At 40.2% G+C, this 18404-nt stretch overlaps 1 protein-coding gene across 1 annotated transcript in view; it reads right to left on the reverse strand.

Annotated features, from left to right (window-relative positions):
- The window catches only part of TOMM70 (translocase of outer mitochondrial membrane 70), a 24852-nt gene extending 6753 nt beyond the window's left edge, over positions 1–18099 (reverse strand). Inside the window, exons 1-8 of the mRNA XM_048944553.1 lie at positions 17796–18099; positions 10171–10344; positions 8289–8415; positions 6191–6300; positions 4752–4900; positions 3435–3642; positions 2680–2814; positions 655–762 (exon numbers count right to left, since the gene is read on the reverse strand). Of these exons, the coding sequence (XP_048800510.1) occupies positions 655–762; positions 2680–2814; positions 3435–3642; positions 4752–4900; positions 6191–6300; positions 8289–8415; positions 10171–10344; positions 17796–18044 (1260 nt within the window). The 5' untranslated portion in view covers positions 18045–18099. The remainder of the gene's footprint in view (positions 1–654; positions 763–2679; positions 2815–3434; positions 3643–4751; positions 4901–6190; positions 6301–8288; positions 8416–10170; positions 10345–17795) is intronic.
- Between the last annotated feature and the right edge of the window lie 305 nt (positions 18100–18404).

The following is an 18404-nucleotide window of genomic DNA, read 5'->3' on the forward strand; positions in this document are numbered from 1 at the left end:
TATTCAAGGAAATAGAAAAAAGAAAAAAAATAGTAAGGAAAATATGGTTCATCGGACCTACTCACTTCCCCAAGAGATGCATGTGACAGCAATTCCAAGTTCTAGGAGGTGAACCTATCAAACCTGCTTTTTAGGAACCCACCATGTTTCTGAGCCTCCTAGCAGAATGGACTACTAGAAAAGAAAGGGTAAGAGGAGGAATCCATAAGACCCAATAGTAGCCAAAAGCCTCCCTCTACTTCAAAAGCCTAGACATTACAAGCTTAGAACTGTTCCTTTCTCACACCACGCAAAGCTGACCCCTGGAGATCTCTGCATGCAGACATACCACAGCAGCTTCAAACACTGTTTCTAACTTCTTGAAGATCAACATTTTACATAACACTGAGTTAAATAAAGCTTTGTGTGATACAGTTAAATTGCAAATTTCTGCTTCTCGATCACAATACAGGCAAGGCAACCTACTGTTAAATAGTGAGCACTGTGAAATAATAGTAAATCCTTATTCCAATGAAGAGATTATTATTTCCTTGCCCTATTATTATAATATATTGTTTGTTGCACTACTTTTCCGTAAACTCGGAAGAAAACAGAGAAACAAAGTATGCTTAAAAGAAATCTTTAAAATTAGAGCGTCCAGATAACATTACCTACCAGAGCAAAACATTTCTGTGCTTGAGCCAAGGCAGAATCCGGTCGCAATCGGATACATTCATCAAAGTCTTCCACAGCCTCTTCAATTTGGTCAAGCAGAATTTTCAGCTAACCAGAATAAAAGAAAATCCTATTTCTGTATTTAATCTGTGCTTCGTACATTTAAGTGATAATTCAATTAGCATCAGTTATTCATATTGTCCACAGTTCAGTTTTAGATCTAGAAATTTACAAAAACCATGAGTAGAAAACAATTACTGTCATAAAACAATAAGGCCACCAATGAAACATTGACTTCATACATAAAAAGGCAACGTTCATGTGTAGAGATTGAGAACACCTTCATTTTAGACTGGCGTACTGTCATCATTGCTTGAGCTTAATGTCCAGTCTCCAAAACCGTTCCAAATTTTCTCAAGTCACTTTACCTCGCTGCAGCTAATGCCTGTGAACTGTCTGGACATCAAAACATTTTGGCTTTCCCAACTGGTGTTTTGACATTCTGATTTGTCCACAAGAGGCTGCACAGCACAGAGCAGAGCAGGACAACCCCTTCCCCTGCCTGGTGGCAGCGTTGGGCCTGATGCACCCCAGGGTACAGTTGGCTCTTTGGGCTGCCAGGACACGCTTCTGGACCACATTCAACTTGCTGACAGCTAGAGCCCCCAAGACCCCTTTCTGCAAAGCTGTTCTCCAGCTTCTTGTTTCCCAGTCTGTATACAGATCCAGGGCTGCTGCATCCCAGTTACGGAATCCAGCATTTATTCTTGTTAAACTTCACAACTGCCCAACCCTCTAGTTTGTCAAGATCTCCCTCTGCATGGCCTCTCTACCCTCAAGGGAGTCAATTTAGCATCGTTCACAAACTTAGTATACTTCTCAGTTCTGTATCCAAATCATTGATTACACGGTCAAAAATGCCAAACACAACTTGTTCTAAAATGGAGCCCTGTGGACCTCCACTACAGACTGGACATCAACCTGATCTAAAAACCACATTTACTGTGACCCTTTGAACCTGACCTGTGAGCAAGTAAAGTATCAAAAGCTTAGCTGAAATCAACAAGACAACATCTACTGGTTTCCCTTGGTCAGCTAAGTGAGTAACTTCATTATAAAATGAGATTAAGTTCATGAAACAAGGCTTTCCCTCAAGAACCCATGTTGGCTGTGACCAACGACTGTACTGTTTTACAGTTGTTCACAGTAACTCCCAGAATAATCTCTACAATTTTGCCAGGCACCAAAGTGAGACTGATAGGCCTATAATTACCAGGGTCTTCTTTCTTGCCTTTTTGAAGACTGGGGCAAAGTCTACCAGCTTCCAGTTGACCAGAATCTCTCCAAATGTCCAAGACCATTGAAACATAATTCAGAGAGGTCCTATGATAACATCACTCAGCTCTTGGAATACCCTGGGGTGAATCTAATCTGGCCCCATAGAATCCTAAGCACACAGCTGGAACAAGGTGGGGTTGGCTTGGAATTACTGCAGTCAAGTCCTCCAACTCAGGGATCTGGGGTCCCAGAAAGCATCATCAGTGTTAAAAACATAGGTAAAGAAAACATTGAATGTCTATGCTTTAGCTGTGCCCCTATCTGTAAGCCTTTTATGTACCAAGGCAGATTCTGAGGTAACAAAAACAGGTGGTTGCATTTGTTCTAACAAAGTTTCCCTCCAAGTAGCTACTGCTCTGACATATCAGGCCCCTTTACAGAGCAGTTTAAGTATATATAAGCTCTAATACTTTCAAGTCAGAGTTCGTATTGACAGAGGGCTGAACTTCTGTTACTCTGCATTGTCTCCTACAGCAATTAGCTAGTTCTCCCTGACCTCAACCTGCAGATCTGAATGCAACAGTTCCAAATTAGGACTTCAACTTTTTTACCATAAACTGTACAGATTATGTATATACACATGTACATACACAGCCCATGCCTATGGGCATTTTTAGCTCTTTACTATTCTTTTAGTATACACTGAAATATTTGAGTATTGGGACAAAAATCTCTAATGATTCTTACTTGTCCTCGATGGTGGTAAACATCTGCATTTTGAGGATCGATATCAGCAGCCGTGTTAAAATCTTGAGTGGACAGTGCAGGTTGCTGCTGCTGCATATACATACTTCCTCGTTTGATCAGAGCATTAGCTCGGAGCTGTAAAAAAAACAACAAGTTCCAAGAAGTATTAACCACTCCAACACTCCTCCCAGTTTAGGTCTTTGTTACAATTACACTAAACTTGTCAAGTGACTGCTTTCTCCTACAGACAGATATCATTCTTTCTAAAGAAGGAATAAACTTCACGTTGAGTATAAAACAAGTAAATTCCTTCACCTAGTTTCAAATATATCATCTTATGCTTCCATCTCATAGGATTTGCACCCCCCCCAAGAAATTAATTCAAAGATGGTTTCCCTATGCATACAAATAAACCAGCATTTTTAGCAGTTCAATATGCAACTGTAATTAATGTCTTCTTATTTATTAACTTAATTTTCAGATTGCATAAGCCTCTAATTGATTTAGCTTCCTTTGTTCTTTTGTTTCTATCACTTAGCACAGATGTTTTGGAAATAACCCCTTGAAAAAACTATTTGTCAGGAAAAAAAAAAAAAAAGACAAAACAGTAAGAGAAACTAAAACATTTCCATTAAAGCACTTCAAAACTTGGAAAAAAAGAAAGAAAGGTCTGAGCTATACTTCAAGTTTATTATCTATTATCTAACATATGTTTTCTCAACCCAAACTTCAATCCAGCTGTGACAGATTCTTACCTTCACATTTGCATCTTCCATGCTGATGACCTGATCTAGGTCTGGTTTGGCAGCATTTGCATTGCCAATAAGTAAGTAGAAAGTAGCTCGCAGAAGCAAAGCTTCTGCCATGTATTTTCCCTTTGCTTCAATTTCTTTTGTGCACTCACTGATAATTTTGTCATAGTTCTCCTCTTCCATATATTGTTTTGCTCTCAAATAGCCAGAGCTGTAAATGATGTAAGAACAGTTGTATTCACTGAACACTGCAATTTCAATTCAGACTTTTCTTTAAAACTAATTTCTGCTATACTAAATTATAACACTAGCATTATAAGTAAAGTAACAAATATTCCTGGGCAGAACCATCACAGATCCAGAACAATTCAGACATAAAATGCCACAGTAACATTGGAAAGAAAGATTTTTTTTTTTCACCTACTTGCTTCATTTGTCCCTTGAATGTTTTTCACGTTAAGGACTGTGTGAATCTCTACTTTAAAATGGAAGGGCTAAGATGGCACAGCAGGTCAGAAAATCGAACCATGAACCTAGCAACGTGCAGTTTATACACGGACGAATGGATTTCAGATTTAAAAAAATTACAGTAAATGCTGCCTTGTTCTCAGCTACATGTCCTGGATTCACTGAATCTGCCTGAATATCAGGCCATTCTATCCTGATTTTAAAAATTCATTGTGCTGTTTGCAATGGTCTCCATATTGACAGCAGTGGTTTTCTTCCAAATAATCAACTGGAAACAGCATAATAAGTCAAAGCCCCATTTACTTAGTACTCAAACTTCACTCAGAAAAAAAAATAAGTGCAAAAGCACTCAAGCTTTTCTTTGTCAGAATGAAACTTGTTTATGAGGAATTTGATTCTAAAAACACAAATATCCTTTCAGCCTCAGTTGCTGTTATTCAGTTCTCATCAATAGACAGGTTTTTTTCTGAGCTCTTCCTTCTCCCTTTCAATCCAAAGGATGATTTGCTCTCTTCCTTCAGCATAACATACTCCCTTCTTCAGGAGCCACTTTCAGTACTTTCTAGTTTTCTCTTACTCTCTACCACAGTATTTTAGAAAATATTTGGCTTGTCTGCCCCATTTTGCACTTCCCTTGTGTAAGGGATCAAAGACATCTGCAGTTTGGAATTAGCCAGTCAGCCCTCCCAGTTTCCTTTTTAATACAGATTTTACTTCATAGGTTTATTTTATTACCACAGGATCTCCCCGGGCAGGTACTGTAAAATAACAGCAACTTAAACTGAAAAGCACATCAAAATCACTAAGAACAGTTTCAACAGCAAACAATTTCCAACTGTACTGTACACTCACTTTTCTTTTACTTCAGAAGCCTCTCCCTCCTTATCCTTATCCTCATCTGATTTCTCACCCTTAAGCAAAGGCTGGGAGATGATATCATCCGTAAAAGAACTGAAATAGGATTTAATGAACTGTGGCGAGGGCATCAGAGGCTCACGATTCTGAAACACAAATACAATGTCAGTTCACTAGATTGTAAGATCAGATGGCAATATCCTAATTCTTACTTGGGGCTTGGCCCAGACACCAAATATTTCACCTGAAGCATGAGAAATAACACCTTGAATGCAAAATCCTTTGCACAGCCATAAAGAGTTTTTACAAAACAGAATTATGATTCAATCTTTCCTGCTAGTGAAATCTGAATACACTCCTCTCTATTAAATTCAGTCATAATACTCCTGACAGAAAGAACATCTGTTTTATGATGCTACCACTATCATACTAAAAGGAGGATTTTCTTTTTGTTACCTTGATGTCACACAATTATGTAAGTTTCGACAGAAAAGAAATTCAGCATCTCAAAGCCAATGAGCATTTCAGTAGGTGAACTATAATCACAAATAACAAGCTAGAATAATTTAACATATGCCCCAAACCTAAGGCCACTTAAAATGACTCTTCCAGGCTACCTCTATACTTCCACAATTCTTGCTGCTGCAGTTTCCAAACACTTATGCAAAGAAATCTGAGTGTCCAAATAGAAAAGTACAAGTGTAAGCACCCATTTACATAAATGGATCAGAAGAACAGTGACTGTTGCAAATAATTTGTGAGGGATTAAATCATATTTCTCAAGACAGAATCAGGAAGTCTGACCATGGATAAAAGGATGAGATTTTGCTCTGCACCATTTTTTTTCAGCAATGTTTTTTGGCTTTAAGAAAAAAAAAAAATCTCACCCAAACCAACAATACTATTTAACCACTTTCTAAAATCCAGAAATTCCACTGTCGACCTAATCCTTCCTGCATGAAATTTCTATTTACAAAGCAAGAATAATCTAGGGGTAAAACCTCCTCTATTATCATCCTTCTCATTTTAAGCTAGTCATTACATAACAAAGTTTTTTTTACCCATTTTCGTTTATTGTTCATAAACTTTCTTATCTCAACACCTGATGTGCAATTGAATATTTGACTGCTGTTGTTTTAACATCCATTATCTTCCAAGTCCAGAAAAGCTGAAATAAGGCAGCACATCAGCTCAGGATTGTCTCTTGAAAACCATCATAGTTTTCATTATTACAAGGAAATAATTTGACTGCTAGAAATAGGCCCTTCTTATTACAAAGGTTTCAAATTGTTTGATCAGATCCCAACATAAAACAACGGTGATATACTAGTCTTGTGAAGACACTGACAAACTTACAACAGTCACCAGAATATCAACAAATGCTGTTTCAACAGTCAAGTGAAATTAGCATTTGTCAGCAGCATCACAAGCCTTACCTTGTATTTCTCTTTGGCCTTTTCTTTTCCAAGGAGTTTGAGAACTTTATCAGCTAATAACATACTCTGCTGGTTTTGGAAGGCTTCTAAAATGCAGACTGCAGTGACATCTAGGAAATAACACAGAAATTGAGATTATCAACCAATTGTGATAATTACTAAGCACTAAAATGTGCCACAAGTACAGTGAGTTATTCTCAAACTAACACATGTCCTATAATAACAGCAAATGAAGGAAATTATCATTTTTACTATTTTTAATCTTTATGACTTCACACACAGACAAATAGTAAAAATTCATACATCTAGCAGGGGCTTTCAACATTTTGAAATGTTAAGAATAGTAATTAAGTTAACAACCTGTGCATATTAAAAGAACCAAAGTGGTTTGTCATCTGGAATTGGTCATAATTCTCTACATAAATTTCTGCTTTTAAACCTCACTTTTTGTTCATGTCTCACTCCTTTCTCAGCTTTCAAGAAATCTTCCCATATTATATTTCCATCTTTTTCTGCCTACCTCTGTGCCTTGGGAAAGAAGCAACTTTAAAAGATGTATCTTGCTAGCACATTGGAAGTGTTAACTCCTATCACTTTCATTCACTCAGAGCCTTTGAAAATGTTAACCCACTGATGCCTGAATAATGCTTTGCAGTGTTAAATGCACTCTCATGGTACATTATCCTTATTTCTTCTAATTAATGCAATGCTACTATTGATACTTTCTATTTATTTTCTAGTTACAGTGCTGTTCCATTAATGGAAATACATGAAGAACAAAATCAACAAAAGAGGTTTATCAGAGGCCTCAGATATAATATCCCATGAATAAGGTTATTAAGTGAAGATGAGCAGAGTTTGGACTTGAAATTCAAACCCTGTCTCGTTTGAATAAACTTGAAAAGCAAGTGTCCTACCTTGGAGTTTATGTCTAACTTCTGTAATACTACACTGCTATGCAGCACAACTCCCTGTAACTTGGGCATGGACAAGAAATGCAAGAGCCCCTGGAAAAACACAGCACAATCATAGCATATGCAGTAATACCATACTCTGCCACTTTAAGTGCCCAGCAGAGACGCTTTGCCCAATATAGGCAAGCTGTAAACTAGTGCCCAGGCCTGAGTGAGGCATCAACATCTTCCCAGACTACCATGGATCAGTGGAGAGGGGTTTTTACCAGTGGTGGCAGGTTGTTTTGTTTCTGCTTCCTTCCATTACACAAACATACTCTATTTCCAAAGACCATATTGCCCATATATGGTTGGCAGATTAAAAAAAAAGTATTCAATAGATGCATAGCAAATTGCAAGCTAAAAATCAAGCACTGAATGTAATTATTACAATCATTGCTGCTTCTAACAGATTAAGAGTCATACTATCAGAACAGCAGCCCATTCTTAGGGCTTTTATAACCTGTTTATTCCAACTCTGTAAGGTCATTGATGTTAGTACAGTACTTGGCTTAGCTGAAAATTCATTTGCCTTTTAATCTTGCATCAGGAGAACAGCATTGCAAGAGTTTAACACAGCAGATTCTGCCAAATACACATCATTAACATAAAAAAAACGATTTTTATTCTAATCTATTCCAATCTGCCTCCTCTGTATCAGGAAAAAAAATGGTACTGAAACTGTTTTCTCTTTTACACCTGCCACGCGCATTTAAAGGGCTGTAACACTGGTCTCTGACTAAGCACCTCCATCTGTGAAAACACCTTGTTTTTGGAACTTTCTTTCTAAAAGCAAGAAACTTTGTTACCATGCAGAATTAGAATGATTGTTGCCTGTGTTAAATACCCAACATATTGTATGAGTTCTGTTTCAATAGATAGGGAGCTTCCTGGACAAAGAATACCCGATGTGGCTACAGTAAGATCTATTTTGCAGCAGTTATTTCAGATCTAAACTTGAAAAACAGTAAAATGTTTCTTCTCAAAAGAGAAGAAAATGTATCTGTTATAACTATAAATGGCATTTAAAAATATTTAGGGGTTACTGTAGTTACAAGAAGTTAAAAAATAATAATAATTATGTAAGTTTAATCATCTCCAAAGTGCCTGAGCACTATTAAGTACACGTATCAAGAGACACTCACCTTCTAAGCATTCCTTCTTATTGTCTAGCTTCTCATGAGCCTTTGCACGTCTGAAGAGAGCTTTCACATATTTAGGATTAAGCTCCACAGCCTTTGTACAATCTTGTGCCACTTCTGTCCATTTTTGCTGTGGGCAGAAAAACACGATGAAAGAAGCCCTACTGAGCTGCATGATGTAAGCTTTCTGCTACCAACTCGAGGGTCATGCCCACCTAACAGTAGCTGCAGTTCCCAGGGCTCTGGTTCTACCTGCTGGCTTCTATTTCTGCAAGTTTCTCAGTAAGAAACTGTCAGGAGCCACTGGAAGCCACCTGCACCAGAAGAGCCACAAAACAGAAAAGCAATTCCTACAGAAAAATGAAACCAGACAGTTTTTGTACAAAGCATATGGGAGAAGATGCAGATACTCGCAGGAAGTAACATTGGAACTGAAAGACTGGTACACATACAACAGAAGAAAAAGGGTGAAGACACAATGAAAATCAACAAACAAGTTTAACAAAGTACTAAAACTGATAGTTTTGGGGTGTCTTTTTCACTCATTTTTTGTTTTCGTTTGTTTGTTAGTTTTTGATTTGATATTGCAATTCACTACACTTACTACAAAGGAATGAGAAATTCATATGTAGGAGCAGAACCGGCTATGACTATTAAAAACTAAAAATGCATTTATCTTCTGTGAGGTTATGAATGCCCCCTCCCTGGAAGCATTCAAGGCCAGGCTGGGTGGGACTTCAAGCAAACTGGTCTAAAGGGAGGTGTTCCTGCCTATAGCAGGGGGTTGGAACTAGGTGATCTTAAAGGTCCCTTCCAAACCAAACCATTCTACGATTCAAAATTAATGATCAAAAGAGGCTTTTCTAATAATTGAAAAAGAACCACGTACATTTTTTAGTCAGCCATTAATTATGGCGTGAATTAGTATTATAAATGGTACTTCATTAAAAAAGAAACAATTTTATCCATCCTCTATCACAGAATTAATGAGTCCTTAAGAGTTGGAAGGGACCTCTGCAGGCCGTCTAGTCCAACTCCCCTGCACTGAGCAGGGACACCACAGCTACATCAGGTTGTTCAGGGCCTGATCCAGCCTCGCCTTGAAAGTCTCCATGGATGGGGCATCTACCACAAGACTAGGCAACTTGTTTCAATGCCTCATCACCCCCCACTGTAAAAGATTTTTCCCTTTTATCTGACCTAAATCTAGCCTCCCTGAGCCTGAAGCCATTTCCCCTTGTTCTATAGCCTCAGATCCTGCCAAAAAGTCTGTTCAAGCCTTCTTTTCTTAAATCATTCAGTTTCTAACTTGATACTCCAGACTACATAAAGCCAATTTTTCCGTTCCTTTATACAGCTTACCAACTTGACCTTAGAAGCAAATCTACTGATATCATAATGAAAAACACATGTTAGTTGATTTCTAAAAACTAATATCACATATGCACAGCTACCAAGTAATTACTTCCACGTGTGCAAAGTTTAGAGCTTGGGCTTTCGTAGATGCTCTGTGATATTTCATTTTTGAAGTGGCATCCTCTGAAATATTAGGCCTTTCACTCAATAGTTAAAGTAATGGTCTTGTAAAGAGAAACAAAACTAACAAGTAAACAAGAAAGTTATTCCAGAGGGTAAGAAATTAAAACCCTGTCTTATAAGAGAGGGGTACTTAAGAATCACCTAAGACAGACTCTAGTTAACAGAACATTATTTGAGTTGTATGTGGAATAGCACGACAAACAAGACAAAAACAGCTGCAAGCAATGGCATCTTGCTGTGAATGCAGCCCATATCACCACCTGGGATCTTTCAGTGGACAAAAGTGAAAGTATACATAATTTAAAATTCAACTTTTTAGAATAAACATAATTCACTACTTTCTTACCAGCTGTTCATAGGCAGCAGCTCTATTTTGGTAGAAGGTAGAAAGATCAAGATTTCTCTCAGGAGGGCACAGGCTGATAGCCTCAGTATAACACTGAATGGCTTGCTCATATCTTCCAGCTTTAAAATATTTGTTTCCTTTGTTCTTGGCTGCTTGGGCTCTATCAAGAGGGCTCTGAAAAAAAGAGAAGGAAAAACAAAGTGATTGGTCAGTTTGAGTAAGAAAAGCTTTGATCCTCACAAGCAAGGTGTTTAAGGGCCCATCTTCAAAAACATACAATGGAGGTCTGTGTCAAATTATAGCCTGGACTTCTGAAAACCTCCCTTCCATTTCATTGGGAACAAAAAAAACAACTTCAGGTGCAACCATATAAAATAGCAGACAAGCTGCTAGAAGATTCACTACAAAGGGACAAGTTTTAATCTACTGTGGCTGGTGATCAGAAGAACCAATGAGATTTCTTGTTGAAATTGAGAGATACTTCTCCAAAGACAAGTGTGTGAAGACCACAAAGCCCTCAAAGCAATTCAAATAGGAAAAGTTTGCTACTGAAATACATACAGCCCATGAGATCAGAGTTGACTCAGTAGAACACGAACTAAGAAAAACACTTTCTGGAAAAACTCAACTGCTTTGTCTCCCTTCCACTGGGCTAATGAACTTCACAGCCTTACACAACCTGCTCATCCATCCGCTAATAGAAAGTGCTGAACCATCACGGTTCTGTCATTCTTAGCAGATGATGGAAAACTCTGCGCTACCCAGCCTGTGACCTTGCTAAATGAATCTCTACGTTGTGCGCTGCCCGTTGATCACCTGTGTTTGTGAGGAAACCTGTGCATGTAACTCCCAAACTGGTTATCATAAACACAGCTTACGATGAACGAGATGTAAAAAGGGCTTTCATCAAAGGCCTATGACTCATATTCAAGACACACAGAGCTGCAGAAGATCCTAGTGCTTATCTAGACTTCCCCAGCCTACCTTCCACAATAAACACAGTGGGTCACATCAGACTGGCCTACCAGACTGAAACAAACAGAGGTTTGAACACACATGCCATTTGATCAACCCCTCTGAGGAGGGAAAGTGTACAAAACTGGGGACAGTAATGCCTTAAATAACAGCTGCAGGATTCGCTAGTTCTCACTTGCTGAATAGATCACCTTGGGCCTGCTGACAACCATAAACGTCATCCTTCTCTGACCATACTTGTCTCTCATTGTGCCTCTCATTCTCTGCCAGCATCACCAACCACACTCAGACTGCTGTCACATACACTTCAAAGCATCTTTTCATCAGCCCATTTGCCCTGATGTCTGCTTATTTGATGCCAGTCTGACCGTTTTTAGCATCTAAACGATTTTTAAAACTGGAAACTTGAAGGGAAGGCTAGGAGTTGCAGTATAGGCCTCTTCTAAAGCCTGGTTTTCAACCATGGCATGAGAAACATCAGACAGTGGGTGCCAGCCTTAAGTTCCAATAAAAAAAAAAAAACAAAAACAAGTGTTCAGATATTACAGAAATATTCTACAGGCATTCTCCTGGGGAGAGACTTACCAATGAAACCGTATAAGGAAGAGTATTTTTTAAATATCCCTACTGCCAGCAAAGCTCTTCAGTAACGCCTCACCAGTCACTAGGCTTACAGGAATGCCATCTGTGCCATCTCCACTGCTCACAGAACAAAATAATCTGCACAGCTAAGTTTTTATTTTAGTGATTTAAATTCCAGTTGGTAAGAGATGATTAACTGCAACCCTTTCCACTCATTGTTTTCAACTGCGTGGATACACAAACTAGAATTGGAGTGCAAATTCTTCTACAGGAACCAAAAAATTGTATTTTTGATTAATTGTTACTTAAAAAATTAGACCTAAATCTGAAGGGAAGGTTACATTTACTTCAAGTATGTTCTAAGTATGGCTTTTTCCCTCAACTCCTGCTTCTCATACAACTAATACATGAAACAGACAAATTTAAAAGTACAGAAGTCAGCTTGATTTTTTTTCTTCTGTATTTCTACAATGGAAATATCCTTGTGAAATAACCTACACAATTAATTGCTGTTCCAAGTCACCCAGTATCAAACAGAAAAACATCCAGGACAAGTAAGCCATGTTGTAACATTCAGACCTCTGTCCCCTATATCAAAACTTCTTAAGACTGATAAATTGCTAACTTGTGGTCGCTGCCAAATCCCTTAGCCCAGGGATGTACCACCCTAACCTGCATCGCAGGCTGCCTGCTCCATCTGCTCCATCCCACGCACTTTGACTGCCCTGCACTGTGCTGCCATTGCCATGGGACACACCACAAATGACAGCTGCATAACAGCCAGGTGCAATGGCTGCTCCAGTGCTCTGACCCGTATCCCGCAGCAAGAAATCTAGTTCTGGGGTGCTCTGCTGGCTCCTGGAAATCATCAAGCCTTCAGAAAAGCTTAAGTGTATGCGACAGGGACTGGGGCACTGGAGAATATGGGCAAGATGCCAAAGGGAAAACCTTCAAAAGCAGTAGCTGTTACCAGAACAAGGCGTGATTAATAGCAGTAGAGCCAAATAATATACAATGAGCTACAAGGAAAAGACAATTCAGTGATCACTCACTGCCTCATGCATTACATGAGGCAAGTAATTTGGGGGTGGAAGGGACCAAGTCAGAGAACATAACATACTGCCATGTAATAAAGCCATTAATAATGCCCATGCAAGAAGGAAATGAACTTTTTTCTTGTACTGCCTGAAGCAAGCAAGATTCCTAACTCATGAATGGTCACATCTCTGCAAGCTTTGTCACATTATTCTGCTATAGCTCTCTCTACACTCACAATGTACCATTCTCAAATGGCTGCCATGTTACACTCGGGCTGATACAGCTCTGTATCATGAATACATCTATCTGATAGGGATTTATACAAAAAACAGTTGTTTACCATCCCGTACCCATGAAAAACAAATCCCATACAAACCGTATACAGAGTGTGCAATAGAAATAACAAAAATGGCGCATTTACGTCTCAAAGCCCCGGAGCTTATAAACCACAAGGCTTCTTTCTACTCCCAACTTCACAAGAAGGGAATTTTATTTCATTCTCACCAGTGGCACTCTGTCCCATCAAAAGACAGAAGATACACTTTCAGGGCATTAATACTATTATAACAGCAAGGAGATCTCAGGTTGACACTCACACTGCAGACACAGAATGTACGACTTTCCTGGGTGTTCTCACCGCAGAGCCATAGGACCACAGGTGCCAACATAAAGGCAGCATTACAGTAACTTTCACTAACACATCTCCTCTAGAGTACAATTTTTCTTACTATTATTTTTTTTAAGACCTGGACTGGGTTGTCATACAGATGTTTGACACAGGCACACCAAAACGAAGTATGGATTTTCCATTACAGCCAAAAGCTGGGTGATTTTTTGACATGCGTCACAGTTTACTCTGCTGTTTAATACACACTCCTGACACCCATCATTTACGTGTCTCTATAATAGTTATGTTACAAAATACTCAATAAAATGAGCAAAATATAACTCGGTAAAAATAAATGCTTTTTTTCATATCTTGACAACGTTTCAGAATTTGTATGCAACTCGGAAAGGAAAAAACCCAACCACATCTCTGTATTTAGGACTGCTTTTAGCAACTGTTCACTACAAGTCTTAAAACCTAGACTTCAAGCCAGAGGACACTTGTGTATTTGAGAAGCGATCAGTTATCTAGCTAACCAAATAAGCAAATTCCTAGTTTTCTAAAGACCAGGCAGCATGGGCCAACGTCTGTTAACTATTACTCTGACCTCAGCAAATGTGCTCTCCTCACAAACTGTTCAGAAACTGCCATGCAAACAGCAGCCACTTCACAGCAAAAGGCAGGCAGCTGCATGAAGAAAGCACAGCAACCTCCAGCAATGCTGATACAAATGAATTACAAGTTGGTTGGGTTTGAGGGATGTCATTTTTTAAAGCAGGATGAGAAATTTGCTGCCAGCAATGATGGCAGGAGTTTACAAAAAGGAACACCAGTGGCGTGTTTCAGTATTTTCTTTTGACTGAAAAGGATCTGCATGATTTGTATGAGCCCTTTGCTAACAGACAACACAGAGAAGGGGAACTAATACTCCAGCCATCCATCTCAATTCATCAGCTTCGAAAGAAACTGTGGTACACAACTCTTTCTTCCTCTCCAAGCAAGAGGGCCCTCTTGATAAGATCAGGCACCAAAAAAGTATTGTTTTCACTACTACTCAATATCCATCTTTCCTCCCTTTTTTTTTTTTTTTTGACTAATGTTCACTTCAAGTCTTATCTCAGAACCACACTGAAAGGTTTTAACCAAGCATAAATGGTTTCAAAACTTTCCTTAGCAATAAAAACAATGGGAGAATAAGTATTCCATAAATATAAGCTACAAATTCAGAGCTCTAACTAGGATGTGTTACAATCAAGTTCAAACTTACAGCACAAGTGGTCAATGCTCTTCATCTGTCACCTTCCTTTTAAATGAGCGCCATCCATGCCTACCATGAATAAGAGAGCTGCCTGAGCTGCCAGGAGTCCAGCAATTGTTCCACCGCTATTACACACGCATTTAGGTTTTCTACACCTGTCTCCTACAGCTGACATGAAACACTGAACTCACAGTAGGTTGATAAGATCTGTTACACAACAGGTGGATAATACAACAGACATGACTTCTTACACTTTTTGCTTAAATTAATTCAAAATGAGTACCAAAACAAATACATCTAGACAAAGGCAAAATCCTTTTATACAGTGATTTAACATTTCAGCAGTGAGACAGGTAACATTCAGCAAATGCTATTAAAATAGATTCTGGAAAGAAGCCATGCTTGCTGGCTGTTGATCCTGGTACGTGGCATCACACAAGCCAATGAGCTTGGTCACATTCACCCAGCACTGCACTCTAGTAAGCATACCCTGCTCAGAGGAAAACACTGAGCAAAAATGTGCTTGACAGCAAAGTCCAGCTGTGGACTGAAGCAGCTTTGTCTGTGAAAGACATTGCCACAGAACAGACAGAACTGCTCAATACTTCCTGGCACATCAAGCAAAGGGTTAGCCTCAAACTTGATGAAATAGTGAATGGGTGAGATATGGTCTGTTACAGATTTGTTAAAGAAACGATTTCAACTTAAGTAGAAAAAAATACTGAAGCATCCAACACATTACCCACTGATTCCTCTCATTCGTCTCATATAAGGAGGACAAACTTGATAAGAAGTTACCACAGAGTAAGTAAAGAACACAAATCAACTGACTATGAACCAATGCAACAATTTTAAGTTACGCCAATATTCCCCACAAAGTGGAGCATCTAAAAAGCAATTACTGTCACTGAGTAGTTAAAACACGTTCCATCCAAACTATGAGCCATAATGACAACACTGGTAACGAACAGATGCAATATGGTTTTCTGACCTTTATTTGAACATCCACAGATACATTTTCATCATCAATGCTTAACTGGTAAAAGAATACCAGCTCACTGTACTGGTTGAGGAGCTAAGCTTATAAAAGAAGCAATGTCAAGACTCTTGGAGCTTTTCCCAATATAGCACCTGTGCTAATGGCTTCTGCCAACACGACGCCAGTCACAGTCGGCCACTACATCTATGCCAGGAGGCTCCTGTAGCACAGACACAACCTGGAGAAAAATGCGAGGCTTCTGCAGCAGGTAAAACAAAAGCTTCAACTGCATGCAAAATAGTAATAAGTGGAAATAAAGAACAAAGAAGACTTTAGATACTTTTAAAGAACAGAAAAAAAAATAATAAATTGAGGTTGTGTCTTCAGAAACAGCAAATGGAACAACAAATGAATGCAGAAGCTGATTTAAATAAATTCTCAAGGAAAAAAAGAAATAATCTAAGTCCTAAGTAGCATACATAAGTAAAAGAACAGTTACCAGACAAACAGTTACACATCTCTTGGTAGCCCATCCATTACCAACCAATGTCTTTTCTAAAGGACTTTCCACTTGTGTTTAAGCTGTGAAATGAATTACTGATGCTTAATCACCATACAGATCTGTATTCAAAATCTGACTTATCCCAACTTATGAGAAAGGTAGACCAATACAATGCAGAGCAGGTAGTTAATAAGTAAAGCATCTGCAAAGATTGTATTTTGAATCAAGAGTCCTACCAGTAGTATCTATAACTAATAAAACGTGTGGAAACATGACATTTACACGACATCATATCTTTGGACATGATGAACACGAAGGCAACCCTTTCCATGCACACACAGAGAAGCAGCTGCCACATGAATTGCTCTGCAGCAGCTGTATTTAGACCAGCTAGTCCACTGTCATATGTAATCAGGCAAATCTGATACCACCTTCTTCTGCTTTCCTAAGTAATGTTCATCATTTTGTTGCACTACACAATGACACTCATCAAGTAACTCTGGGTCATACCATTCAACCATATACTTACTGTTAGATGCACAGAGTCCAACAGCAAGTTATTTTGGGGAGCAATTTGAAAGAGGCAGACACTCAATGTTTCAAACCAAAAAAAAGCTGTTTACAAAAGATATTTCTTGTTTCACATTCAACAACGGAATGACTACAAACTACTTGACAGTATACACTGAAATCCAGAAATACAATCAAGTAATGCAGAGCTAACGTACACTAACAGAAAAAATCACTGCTACTGAACAAAGTGCACAGATAGCCTAAAAACTGGAGCTCACCTGTAGTAAACAGTCACAGGAGCACCAGATGTTGTTTGCAGCCTACTACAACAAAGTAGTCCTCTGTGCATCGCTGGCTCAGAACAAATCATTATACCCAAATGACTGCCTCCAGGTCCAGCAAAGGTTTTATAGCTCACTGCAGTTCTATCATGGCCTATCTGTGAAGCTGTCACCTTCTCCACCACTCCTTTGTGTTCCCCTCACTGCCGGTCCATCGCTCACAGAACATTAACCTTTATCACTGAAGTGTTAAGGGTTAAAAATTACCTTCTCATACCTCCTAAACAGCTTTCTCACTACACACAGACCAGGACAGATTATCTAGGTCCTTTATAAAAATGAAAGGAAAAAAAAAAAAAAAAAAGACGTAGGAATACCTTAATGGGATTTACTTAACAATGGCAGCGTGGCTCTAAGCTAGCTCCAGTCAGCCGAGTTTAAAACTAGCTGCTGTACGCCAACAAGAACTTCAGCACAACTAAAACAAGAGCACTGATTGCTCTCCCACTCAAGCAGGCTGCCAGATGTAACACTGCAGGTGTGTTTACCAGTTGCAACTTCCCAGCAGCACGACACGAGTGTCACAGTACACTTGTGACTGCGGATACAGTCACGGGAAGCAACGGCAGAAATATCTCCCACAGACAGGTATACAAGGGAACCGCGCATCTGATTCTGACTTCGATTCTGAAATCGCCCTTCAACTGCTGGGGAGTTTTGCCTGAAAACCCTCAGCAAAGTCACTCACGGTGGGATAAACGCAAGCTTCGACAGCATTTCTACGAAGGCTAACCCTGGCCCGGCCGTTAGGCACGACGCCTGTCCCCTCCCCCCACCCCAACGGCCGTGCCGGGGGAGTGGCCGCGCCAACGGCCGCGGCACGCGCTCACCATCTCCTCGTGGCCGGGCCCATCGGGCTGCGCGCCGCCGCCATAGGGGCCGGGGCTGGCCCGCCCTTCTGGGGTCTTTCGCTCGCTCGCGCCCTTCCCGCCGCGGCGGGCCGCTCGCCGCCCCCACAGGTAGACAGCGCCGGCGCCCAGCAGGATGGGCGCCCCCAGCACCAAAGCAAGCTGCCAGCGGGACAGACCCGTGCCGGAGCCGCCGCCGCCCGGCGCCTCCACGGGCTTCGAGGCGGCCATGACTCGCCCACACAGCCGCCTGTGGGAGGGGAGGGACGGGGTCACCGGACACGCGGGGAGGCCGGGAGAGCGCGGGGCGGGAGAGCACTTCCGGTCTATTCGGCCCACAGCGCCGCCTGCCGGCTAGGAGGACCCCAGATGCTGCAGCGCGGTCCTAGAATCGCAGAACCGTAGAATGGTACGGGTTGGAAGGGACAGAATCACACAGAATCACAGAATCGTAGGGGTTGGAAGGGACCTCCAGAGATCATCGAGTCCAACCCCCCTGCCAAAGCAGGTTCCCTACAGCAGGTCGCACAGGTAGGCATCCAGGCAGGTCTTGAACATCTCCAGAGAAGGAGACTCCACCACCTCCCTGGG

This window comes from Lagopus muta, chromosome 1, assembly GCF_023343835.1.
Source record: "Lagopus muta isolate bLagMut1 chromosome 1, bLagMut1 primary, whole genome shotgun sequence".
Lineage (NCBI taxonomy): Eukaryota > Metazoa > Chordata > Aves > Galliformes > Phasianidae > Lagopus > Lagopus muta.